Genomic DNA, 13,166 nt, shown 5'->3' on the forward strand with positions numbered 1-13,166 from the left:
GAATGAGGATATGTGGATTTATCAGCATGTATTTTAAAACATAAAATTTATGTTAAACATTGAAAATAGTCGTGGGTTGAAATAGAACCCTGAACATTGCTCTGAGCTTCTTTTATTTTGTTGGGATACAATTTGTTTAATAAAAATGGAATTGCTTTGGGTTATAGACAAGCTGTTCCAGAACAATTCTTATCACATACTTACATCATTGCAGAAAGTATTAGGCCATTAACAAAATACAATTCATTTTTATTTTACCCAAATAGCGTGCCTTTGTAACTAACACATATTCACGGGCAGCTGATAGCATTACTGTGAGCTTTGGTGCCAGCACTCTACTGTCAATGAAGAAAAAACATTTTTACCAACAGATTGCAAAACTCTGATAAACAATGCAACAGTTCTTCCTTTATGTTAACATGGTGCTGCCATCTGCCTCTCATTTCAATTAAATATTTATTTTAGTTTCTTATGCAAATCAATCTGAGGGTTGAGGTAAGGTGCTGAGAAATAGATCATCTGTCCACTCTTAACATCCAGTGCCAGAACGCATCAATTTACCTATAGCACAACCAGATGAGCCCAGACTGATTGTTGGTGTTGTCCTCTGTGCTCTAGATTGCAGCATCCGGAACAAGTAATGTGGCTGGGGGCAGTCTCAACCTAGTTCCTCATAACCATAGGTCAACAGCTCAATATTACGACTGCTTGGCACTAAACCTGACAATCTCATTCAGGTCACAGGGTAACTGAGGCTGCACATGTAAAGAAATAGCATACTGTACTGTGCAGTGAGGAGTGCTCTGAACCTAGGGCTGAGATACATTGTTGAGGAAGAATAAAGAGGTATTGGTACTCTGCAACTAATCACAACAACAATGTGTATTCATATTGCACCATTGATGTAAGGAAACATCCCAAGGCATTTATTGGTCGCAGTCTAAAGTAAAATTAGATTTAAAATGATCCAACCCCTGTCATTAGAATATTGATAGCAATTAATCTACACTCACCAAATACAGCAGCTTGCTGGTCTACTGTTTTCCAAGACATCTCACCACTTTCCCATGCAACTTGTTTTACACTATCTATAATCTTATTTCTTGATATGCCCCATTATTATTCCAGATGATAACCATGTTGCTCTTTAATACCCATTTTAATTGGGAGGATAACACCAGGCAAGACCGTTGCAGGAAAATCAAGGCCTGCATCCTCGCCCTTATTTGCATATGTTTTCTGGTATATCATTTCTGGTCCACACATGTACATGCGTCAAACAGCTTCTGTGAAGTAGATTTCCTCCTCAACGACGTGCCTTTCCTTACCTTATGATTAGTTTCTTTTTTCCAGGCACCAGTGAGTCATAAAGTGCAATGTAATTCAGGCTGCAATCATCATTCATAAAATATTTTTGAATAGTAATTTCCAGCAAATGGTTTGCAGGCGCTCTCATCTCCCAACGACATGATGACGCTTTGTTCCACTGGATTCTTCTATCAGTCATAGGACACGCTGAAGGGTAAGATAAGATCATTGGAACTTAATGTAGGAACAACAGTGAAAGGCCCATTGTTCTTTATTACAACAGCAAATCATTGGGAAATACCGTTCAGTAATGAGTGGAGCATGAAGTATGCTTGGATGCCAGTGAAAGAGTGGAATTAATAAATTGAATCTATACAGATGGCTTTGTGAAGCCCCCCCCCCCCCCCCCAGCTTCCTGGATGTTTTGCATTCTTCATACATCTCCATGAGTAAACTATTTTCAACTTGTTTAGAGTGAATGGAAGAGGCGCATAGGCAGAACGCTGGTAACATGTTGCATAGGGAGGGACGGAATGGGCAAAATGGGCCAATATAGATTCTTGCCAGATTTCACTGCTGTGTTTCAATATTGGTGCAGATGTAAAACCAACTCCTGATGTTATTTCTTCCTCATAGTTACAATTTGGAATTTGCAACCAAGCAGAATATAGGATTCAGGTCAAACAGCAGCAAGTCTTAAAAATGATCCAACCCCTGTTATTAGAATATTGATAGCAATTAATCTACACTCACCAAATACAGCAGCTTGCTGGTCTACTGTTTTCCAAGACATCTCACCACTTTCCCATGTAGCTTGTTTTACACTATCTATAATCTTATTTCTTGATATGCCCCATTATTATTAAGCAGAAAAAAATAATGCTGGGAAATATCATATTATGAGCACACAGCTTTTTTGTTCAACATATTCTGCTTTTTACATTGAGCATGCCACCTGAATTAACTTAATTTTCACCTCCTGTTTTATTCATTTTGTCTTTGTTCACTACCTGCCCCTCTTGCCTCTTGGTAAATTCATCTCATCTCCATTGCTTTTAGAACTTTGGCAGATTTCCTTCGCAGATTCAGTACTTACATCCCAGATAAAGGCAGTAGACGGAACAAAACACAAACTTTGCAGTCTCATGTATCACTCTTTAAAAACAGGAAAGGAAAGCTATTGTTGCCCAACAGATTTTGCACTCAAGCATTGCAGGAATTCTCAGTTGGGTCGATTTTCTACTTTTAGTACACAGCACACAGGAAGAGCAAAAGAGATTTTTGCTGCCTGTGTTGAGCCATCTTTGCAATAACTTACAGGTTGGTCCTGATTTTGTGCAACCGGGCAGGGTCTCTTGGTATGAAATCAACCTATTTTTGAGAGCTGACACATTGGAGAATGGGGCGAAGGGAGGCTGGGTTATTGCAGCTCTATAGAGTTCGCAGTTGCACATTTGTTAAATGTACTGCCTGGAAATCGTTCTGTAGCAGCACCAAAAATGCCCTACATTTTAGACCCTGCTGTAGAACTTGTAGACCAAGTTGTCATGTGATGATGTGGCCACAAAAAGGGTCACAAGTCAGAGCGCGGATGTTCTGCCTGGGAGCCCAGGCAGGGTACAGCATGAAGTAGCTTCCCAGCTAGTAAATGAAATGCTGTTTGTCATAAGTCCTTGTTATCAGTTTTTGGGGAACCCAACACATTTACATGCGTTAGATGGCAGCCCTCACCTGCCCGCACACCTCCTCGTCTGCTAACAATCCCACATCTAACCTCCAATGCAGGCGCTGATTTCCCCGGATTTGCCACTATATTTCCCACCTCAAACGCTAACTGCCTATTTATCATCACCGCCACCCCCCGCGTCTTCATATCCAACCCTGAGTGAAAACCCTGTCCAACCCACTCCTTCCTCAGCCACATCTGGCCCACAATCTTCAAATGTGTTTCCTGTAGAAATGCCACATCCGCCTTTAAGCTCCTCAGGTGTGCGAACATGCACGACTGTTTGGCTGGCCCATTCAGCCCTCTCACATTCCCTGTGACTAGCCTGGTTGGGGGGCACCCCGCCCCCCTCCCCTGCCAATCAACCATATTCCTTCTTGGGCTAGCCCCCGGCTCACGTCTCACAACCCGCCATGCCCGCCTTTAGATGTCCACCGTCACTAACTCTCTCCTTATTGCGCATCAAACGCCTCACCCCCATCAGCAGTCCTCCCCTCCCCTAAACAACACAACAATCCTATCGCTCTCTAAAGCTCTAACCACCTGCACTCCCATGAACTAGTTCGACCAGCTGGCCTGGTAGCCCCCCTCCATGGGGCCAAGCATCCCCCCCCCACTGATTCCTGTTTCCCCCGCCCCCCCCCCCCAACTTGCACAATGAAAAGAAGAAAAAAAGGTGCATTCCACCGTTCTCCGGCCTCCCACCAAAGAAACCCCTGAAAACATGAGACAGCCCACAAGAGAAGAGAGGTTCTCCCCTGGCCATCATCCAAAAAAGAACATAGAACAATACAACAAAAAGAGGGGCAGGGAGAACGAACACCACCTCACATTCTCTCAACGTTCAGTGTCCTCCCTCTCCTGCCAGTTCATTTTCTCTCAAGAACTCAGTGACCTCCTCCGCTGTTCTAAAGTAATATTCGCAGTGGTTGTGGGACACCCAAAGGTGGGCCGGGTACACATCCCGAACTTCACCCCCTCCTTAAAGAGGGCAGCCTTGACCCGGTTGAATCCGGCTCTCCTCTATGCCAGTTCCACGTCCAGGTCCAGATACACCTGGACTCGTTGTCTTCCCAGGTACATCTCCTCGTCTGCTTGGCCCACCGCAAGTTCTTCTCTTTGTCCAAGAATCGGCGTAGCTGCACCACCATCGCCCTCAGCGGCTCATTCTCCTGCAGCTTCTTCATAAGCTCCCCATGCGCCCATTCAACCTCCAGGGGCTGGTCGAAAGCCCCCTCCCCCATAAGCTGTTCCAACATCTTGGCCCCGTAAGAGCCTGCGTCTGCTCCCTCGATGCCCTCGGGCATCCCCACTATTCTCAAATTTGCCCTCCGGGAGCGGTTCTCCAAATTCTCCACTTTCTCCTTAAGTCGCTTCTAGGTCTCCCTCAGCATCCCAACTTCAACTGCCAATGAGGTAAGCTGCTCCTCGTGCTCCCCCACCGCTTCGTCCACCTTCTGGATCGCCTGACTCTGGGTCTCTAGCCTGAATGCCACACAGTTGATCCCCGCTTTTAGCGGGTCTACCACCTTTGCCAGGTCCTCCTGAACTTCCCTCCTTTGTTGGCTGAACTTTTCACAGAAAGTCCACCAATTGCTAATTCGACCATTGGGCTGATAGGGCCGACCCTTTATCCTCTGCCATCTTCCCTTGTGTCGGACAATGAGTTTCTAGCTCCTGCAGCTCCTTTCTTCTAGACCCACTTCTGGTCCGGAAATCCATCCACCGACCTCGCCAGTGGAGTATAGCTTTCCTCCACCACCTCTGCACCTTTTTTCTCCAAAACATCCACCCAGCAACCAGGGAAAAGGACCAAAAAATCTGCCTTGAGCGGGAGTTGCCAAATGTGTGACCACTCACACCAATTTGGAGATATTACATTTTATTCCCTCATCGAAATCATTAACATATATTGTGAATAGCTGGGGTCCTAGCATCAATCCCTGAGGTCCCCCACTCGTCACTGCTTGCCAATTTGAAAAAGACCCGTTAATACCTACTCTTTGTTTCCTGTCTGCCAACCAGTTTTCTATACTTCTCAGTACACGAACCCTAATCCCATGCGCTTTAATTTTACACACTAATCTCTTCTGCAGGACTTTGTCAAAAGCCTTTTGAAAGTCCAAATATACCACATCCACTGACTCCCCCTCATCTAGGGACTAGTTACATCCTCGAAGAGTTCCAGTAGATGTGTCAAGCATGATTTCCCCTTCATAAATCCATGCTGATTCTGTCTGATCCTGCCACTGCTTTCTAAAATCTTTAACAATGGATGCTAGAATTTTCCCCACTACCAAGGTCAGGCTGACTGGACCTATAATCCCTGTTTTCTCTCTACCTCCCTTTTTAAATAGTGGAGTTACATTAGCTGCTCACCAATCTGCAGGAACTGATCCAGAGTCTGTAGAATCCTGGAAGATGACCACCAATGCATCCACTATTTCTAGAGCCACTTCATTAAGTATTCTGGGATGCAGATTATCAGACTGTGGGGATTTACCAGCCTTCAATCCCATCTATTTCTCCATCACCATTTCTCTACTAATATTGATTTATTCAGTTCTTCCCTCTCACTCACTCTTGTTTTCCCCAACATTTCTGCTGTTATTTGTGTCCTCCTTAATGAAGTCAGAACCCAAGTATGCATTTAGTTGGTCAGCCATTTCTTTGTTATCCATTATAAATTCCCCTGTTTCTGACTGTAAGGGACCTACATTTGACTCGACCAATCTTTTTCTCTTCACATACTGATAGAAACCTTTGCAGTCAGTTTTTATGTTCTCTACACGTTTACTCTCTGTGATAACCTGCCTGGATCTTATTGGCTGGGGACAATTGGTTACCCCATATTCCTTGGGGAATATGGGCTCCCCCAGTGAGGGGAGGGGGCAATCAGTTCAGCTGTATAAATAGAGCTGGCCAGTGTGGTACTGGTTAGAGAGGGAACCAGTAGTGAACTGCTGCTGCTGTGTACATATTGTTATAATAAAGTTACTTTCTGTTTGACTCTACAAACCCATGCTGGACTCTTCATGACCCTCACAAAACCCTCGTACTCTATTTTTCCCTTCTTAATTAACCCACTGGTCCTTCTTTGCTGAATTTGGATCTGCTGTTTTCCTGGCCAATTTGTATGCTTCTTCCTTGGATCAAATACTGGGCGGGATTCTCCGACCCACCCGACGGGTCGGCGAATCGCCGGGGGCTGGCGTGAATCCCGCCCAAGCCGTGTCCCGAAGTCTCCACCACCAGAGATTTGGCTGGGGTGGGAATCGCGCCTCGCTGGTCCGCGGGCCCACCCCCGCCGATTCTCCGGCCCGCGATGGGCCGAAGTCCCGCTGCTGGAATGCCTGTCCCGCCAGCGTGGATTAAACCACCTTTTGAACGGCGGGACAAGGTGGCGCGGGCGGGCTCCGGGGTCCTGGGGGGGGGGGGGGGGAGAGCGCAGGGCGATCTGGCCCCGGGGGGTGCCCCCACGGTGGCCTGGCCCGCGATCGGGGCCCACCGATCCGCGGGCGGGCCTGTGCCGTGGGGGCTCGCTTTTTCTTCTGCCTTCGCCGTGGTCTTCACTATGGCGGAGGCGGAAGAGACCCCCTTCCCTGCGCATGCGCGGGGATGACATCAGCAGCCGCTGACGCTCCTGCGTATGCGCGGACCCGCGTCGCCCAGCGAAGACCTTTCGGCCCCGGCTGGTGTGGCGCCAAAGGCCTTTCCCGCCAACCGGTGGAGCAGAAACCGCTCCGGCGCAGGCCTAGCCCCTCAAGGTGAGGGTTTGGCCCCTAAAGGTGCACCGCACCTTTGGGGCGGCCCGACGCCGCAGTGGTTCCCGCCACTCCATCACGCCAGGATCCCCCACCCCACCGGGGAGGGGAGTATCCCGCCCACTGTCTCTAATTTCCCGTGTAAACCATGAATTGACCACCTTTTCTGTTTTATTTTTGCGCCAGACAGGAATAAACAATTGTTGCAATTCCCCCTTACGCTCCTAGAATGTTTGTCTTTGTCTATCCACTGTCATCCCGTTAAGCATCATATTCATCATATTCTTCCAAAGTGTCAAATATTCTTGAATATTCAGATCCAAGCCTTTGTCACCTTGCAATCTCATCTCTGCCATGTTTCACACAAGGGAGATAATGGGAAGTTAGGTCCAGAAATGAGACCCCAACATAGCAGGCAATTTAGGGGTTATACCAACTGAGGGAAAATCCTGTTCGCACAGAGTCAGAGGTATACACCCACATCTGGTCAGTTAACATTGTCCCAACGAGACTTAAACTCATTAGTGGGCATACAGAGGATGCCCCCAGATCCATTGTTCTTCAGGACACTCCTGTCTAATCAACTATTAGCCAATTACAGAGTCTAATTGCTTCTTTGTCCACTAATGTGAAGTTTTTAAAAAAATTTAGTGTACCAACTCATTTTTTCCAATTAAGGGGCAATTTAGCGTGGCCAATCCACCTACCCTGCAATCTTTGGGTTATGGGGGTGAAACCCACGCAAACACGCGGAGAATGTGCAAACTCCACACGGGCAATGACCCAGAGCCGGGATTGAACCTGGGATCTCGGCGCCGTGGGGCAGCAATGCTAACCACAGTGCCACCGTGCTGCCCTATTAATGGGAAGTTAGTTGCATATCAATAGCGTGGCTCTGTTCTTTTGTATAAACGGGAATGGGCAATCAAATAGACAAGATAACGCTGATGGGTTCAAGCCTGGAAATCCCAGCAGAGAACCTTTGTTTGAGCGGCTGGGCGGAACTTAGGGCGAGAGAGAGAAAGAATGCTGTTCTGAACAGTTATAGGAGAAGGGTTTGGAAATTGACCGAGAAACATAGAACCCCTACTGCGCAGAAGGAGGCCATTCGGCCCATCGAGTCTGCACCAACCCACTGAAAGGGCACCCTACCTAGGCCCATTCTCCAGTCATATCCCTGTAACCCAAGGGGCACTTTAGCAATCCAGCTAATCTGCACTTCTTTGGACTGTGGGAGGAAACCGGAGCACCTGGAGGAAACCCACGCACAACGGGGACAAAGTGCAAACTTCACACACACAGTCACCCAAGGCAGGTATTGAACCAGGTCTCTGATGCTGTCAGGCAGCAGTGCTATCCACTGTGCCACCGTGCCATGAACGTTGCCACTGAGGCAGTCTTTGGAAACAGGTTTCAGAACGAACGTCCCTCCCAGAAGAAAAATTACTTTGTTAATACAAGTATTACCCTTTGTTTTCCTGTGAAAGGTGCATGAGAGCTGTATATTAGACCAGAAGACCATAAGAACATAAGAACTAGGAGCAGGAGTAGGCCACCTGGCCCCTCGAGCCTGCTCCACCATTCAATGAGATCATGGTTGATCTTTTGTGGACTCAGCTCCACTTTTCGGCCCGAACACCATAACCCTTAATCCCTTTATTCTTCAAAAAATTATCTATCTTTATCTTAAAAACATTTAATGAAGGAGCCTCTACTGCTTCACTGGGCAAGGCATTCCATAGATTCACAACCCTTTGGGTGAAGAGGTTCCTCCTAAACTCAGTCCTAAATCTACTTCCCCTTATTTTGAGGCTATGCCCCCTAGTTCTGCTTTCACCCGCCAGTGGAAACAACCTGCCCGCATCTATCCTATCTATTCCCTTCATAATCTTATATGTTTCTATAAGATCCCCCCCTCATCCTACAGTCCCAGTCTACTCAACCTCTCCTCGTAATCCAACCCTTCAGCTCTGGGATTAACCTAGTGAATCTCCTCTGCACACCCTCCAGTGCCAGTACGTCCTTTCTCAAGTAAGGAGACCAAAACTGAACACAATATTCCAGGTGTGGCCTCACTAACACCTTATACAATTGCAGCAGAACCTCCCTAGTCTTAAACTCCATCCCTCTAGAAATGAAGGACAAAATTCCATTTGCCTTCTTAATCACCTGTTGCACCTGTAAACCAACTTTTTGCGACTCATGCACTAGCACACCCAGGTCTCTCTGCACAGCAGCATGTTTTAATATTTTATCATTTAAATAATAATCCCTTTTGATGTTATTACTACCAAAATGGATAACCTCACATTTGTCAACATTGTCTTCCATCTGCCAGACCCTAGCCCATTCACTTAGCCTATCCAAATCCCTCTGCAGACTTCCAGTATCCTCTGCACTTTTTGCTTTACCACTTATCTTAGTGTCGTCTGCAAACTTGGACACATTGCCCTTGGTCCCCAACTCCAAATCATCTATGTAAATTGTGAACAGTTGTGGGCCCAACACTGATCCCTGAGGGACACCACTAGCTACTGATTGCCAACCAGAGAAACACCCATTAATCCCCACTCTTTGCTTTCTATTAATTAACCAATCCTCTATCCATGCTACTACTTTCCCCTTAATGCCATGCATCTTTATCTTATGCAACAACCTTTTGTGTGGCACCTTGTCAAAGGCTTTCTGGAAATCCAGAAATACCACATCCATTGGCTCCCCGTTATCTACCACACTGTTAATGTCCTCAAAAAATTCCACTAAATTAGTTAGGCACGACCTGCCCTTTATGAACCCATGCTGCGTCTGCCCATTGGGACAATTTCCATCCAGATGCCTCCCTATTTCTTCCTTGATGATAGATTCCAGCATCTTCCCTACTACCAAAGTTAAGCTCACTGGCCTATAATTACCCGCTTTCTGCCTACCTCCTTTTTTAAACAGTGGTGTCACGTTTGCTAATTTCCAATCCGCCGGGACCACCCCAGAGTCTAGTGAATTTTGGTAAATTATCACCAGTGCATTTGCAATTTCCCTAGCCATCTCTTTTAGCACTCTGGGATGCATTCCATCAGGTCCAGGAGACTTGTCTACCTTCAAAGAACAAAAGACATAGGAGCAGAATTAGGCCACTGGCTAATCGAGTCTGCTCCGCCATTCATAGAACATAGAACATAGAACGATACAGCGCAGTACAGGCCCTTCGGCCCACGATGTTGCACCGAAACAAAAGCCATCTAACCTACACTATGCCATTATCATCCATATGTTTATCCAATAAACTTTTAAATGCCCTCAATGTTGGCGAGTTCACTACTGTAGCAGGTAGGGCATTCCACGGCCTCACTACTCTTTGCGTAAAGAACCTACCTCTGACCTCTGTCCTATATCTATTACCCCTCAGTTTAAAGCTATGTCCCCTCGTGCCAGCCATTTCCATCCGCGGGAGAAGGCTCTCACTGTCCACCCTATCTAACCCCCTGATCATTTTGTATGCCTCTATTAAGTCTCCTCTTAACCTTCTTCTCTCCAACGAAAACAACCTCAAGTCCATCAGCCTTTCCTCATAAGATTTTCCCTCCATACCAGGCAACATCCTGGTAAATCTCCTCTGCACCCGCTCCAAAGCCTCCACGTCCTTCCTATAATGCGGTGACCAGAACTGTACGCAATACTCCAAATGCGGCCGTACCAGAGTTCTGTACAGCTGCAACATGACCTCCTGACTCCGGAACTCAATCCCTCTACCAATAAAGGCCAACACTCCGTAGGCCTTCTTCACAACCCTATCAACCTGGGTGGCAACTTTCAGGGATCTATGTACATGGACACCTAGATCCCTCTGCTCATCCTCACTTACAAGAACTTTACCATTAGCCAAATATTCCGCATTCCTGTAATTCCTTCCAAAGTGAATCACCTCACACTTCTCTACATTAAACTCCATTTGCCACCTCTCAGCCCAGCTCTGCAGCTTATCTATATCCCTCTGTAACCTGCTACATCCTTCCACACTATCGACACCACCGACTTTAGTATCGTCTGCAAATTTACTCACCCACCCTTCTGCGCCTTCCTCTCGGTCATTGATAAAAATGACAAACAGCAACGGCCCCAGAACAGATCCTTGTGGTACTCCACTTGTAACTGAACTCCATTCTGAACATTTCCCATCAACCACCACCCTCTGACTTCTTTTAGCTAGCCAATTTCTGATCCACATCTCTAAATCACCCTCAATCCCCAGCCTCCGTATTTTCTGCAATAGCCTACCATGGGGAACCTTATCAAATGCTTTCCTGAAATCCATGTACACCACATCAACTGCTCTACCCTCATCTACCTGTTCAGTCACCTTCGCAAAGAACTTGATAAGGTTTGTGAGGCATGACCTACCCTTCACAAAGCCATGCTGACTATCCCTGATCATATTATTCCTATCTAGATGATTATAAATCTTGTCTCTTATAATCCCCTCCAAGACTTTACCCACTACAGACGTGAGGCTCACCGGTCTATAGTTGCCGGGTTTGTCTCTGCTCCCCTTTTTGAACAAAGGGACCACATTTGCTATCCTCCCGTCCTCTGGCACTATTCCTGTAGCCAATGATGACATAAAAATCAAAGCCAAAGGTCCAGCAATCTCTTCCCTGGCCTCCCAGAGAATCCTAGGATAAATCCCATCAGGACCCGGGGACTTATCTATTTTCAGCCTGTCCAGAATTGCCAACACCTCTTCCCTACGTACCTCAATGCCATCTATTCTATTAGCCTGGGTCTCAGCATTCTCCTCCACAACATTATCTTTTTCCTGAGTGAATACTGACGAAAAATATTCATTTAGTATCTCGCCTATCTCTTCAGACTCCACACACAACTTCCCATCCTTGTCCTTGACTGGTCCTACTCTTTCCCTAGTCATTCGCTTATTCCTGACATACCTATAGAAAGCTTTTGGGTTTTCCTTGATCCTACCTGCCAAATACTTCTCATGTCCCCTCCTTGCTCATCTTAGCTCTCTCTTTAGATCCTTCCCCGCTACCTTGTAACTATCCATCGCCCCAACTGAAACTTCACACCTCATCTTCACATAGGCCTCCTTCTTCCTCTTAACAAGAGATTCCACTTCTTTGATAAACCACGGTTCCCTCGCTCTACGCCTTCCTCCCTGCCTGACCGGTACATACTTATCAAGAACACGCAGTAGCTGATCCTTGAACAAGCTCCACTTATCCAGTGTGCCCAACACTTGCAGCCTACTTCTCCACCTTATCCCCCCCAAGTCACGTCTAATGACATCATAATTGCCCTTCCCCCAGCTATAACTCTTGCCCTGCGGTGTATACTTATCCCTTTCCATCATTAACGTAAACGTCACCGAATTGTGGTCACTGTCCCCAAAGTGCTCTCCTACCTCCAAATCCAACACCTGGCCTGGTTCATTACCCAAAACCAAATCCAACGTGGCCTGGCCTCTTGTTGGCCTGTCAACATATTGTGTCAGGAAACCCTCCTGCACACACTGTACAAAAAACGACCCATCTAATGTACTCAAACTATATCTTTTCAAGTCAATATTTGGAAAGTTAAAGTCTCCCATAATAACCACCCTGTTACTTTCGCTCTTATCCAGGATCATCTTCGCCATCCTTTCCTCTACATCCCTCGAACTATTTGGAGGCCTATAGAAGACTCCCAACAGTGTGACCTCTCCTTTCATGTTTCTAACCTCAGCCCATACTACCTCGGAAGTTGAGTCCCCATCTAGCATCCTCTCCGCCACCGTAATGCTGCTCTTGACTAGCAGCGCCACACCTCCCCCTCTTTTGCCTCCTTCTCTGAGCTTACTAAAACACCTAAACCCCAGAACCTGCAACATTCATTCCTGTCCCTGCTCTATCCATGTCTCCGAAATGGCCACAACATCGAAGTCCCAGGTACCAACCCATGCTGCCAGTTCCCCTACCTTATTTCGTATACTCCTGGCATTGAAGTAGACACACTTCAAACCACCTACCTGAACACTGGCCCCCTCCTGCGACGTCAAATCTGTGCTCCTGGCCTCTATACTCTCATTCTCCCTTACCCTAAAACTACAATCCAGGTTCCCATGCCCCTGCTGCATTAGTTTAAACCCCCCCAAAGAGCACTAACAAATCTCCCCCCCAGGATATTTGTGCCCCTCAGGTTCAGATGTAGACCATCCTGTCTGTAGAGGTCCCTCCTTCCCCAGAAAGAGCCCCAGTTATCCAGAAATCTGAATCCCTCCCGCCTGCACCATCCCTGTAGCCACGTGTTTAATTGCTCTCTCTCCCTATTCCTCATCTCACTATCACGTGGCACAGGCAACAACCCAGAGATAACAACTC

The 13,166-nt window shown here is 46.8% G+C and overlaps 1 protein-coding gene across 1 annotated transcript in view; it reads right to left on the reverse strand.

Moving 5' to 3' along the window:
- LOC140427856 (suppressor of tumorigenicity 14 protein homolog) overlaps positions 1-13,166 on the reverse strand; it is a 318,812-nt gene that overhangs the window by 212,289 nt on the left and 93,357 nt on the right. Inside the window, exon 7 of the mRNA XM_072513648.1 lies at positions 1,329-1,515. Within this exon, the coding sequence (XP_072369749.1) occupies positions 1,329-1,515 (187 nt within the window). The remainder of the gene's footprint in view (positions 1-1,328; positions 1,516-13,166) is intronic.

This window comes from Scyliorhinus torazame, chromosome 8 (assembly GCF_047496885.1).
Source record: "Scyliorhinus torazame isolate Kashiwa2021f chromosome 8, sScyTor2.1, whole genome shotgun sequence".
Lineage (NCBI taxonomy): Eukaryota > Metazoa > Chordata > Chondrichthyes > Carcharhiniformes > Scyliorhinidae > Scyliorhinus > Scyliorhinus torazame.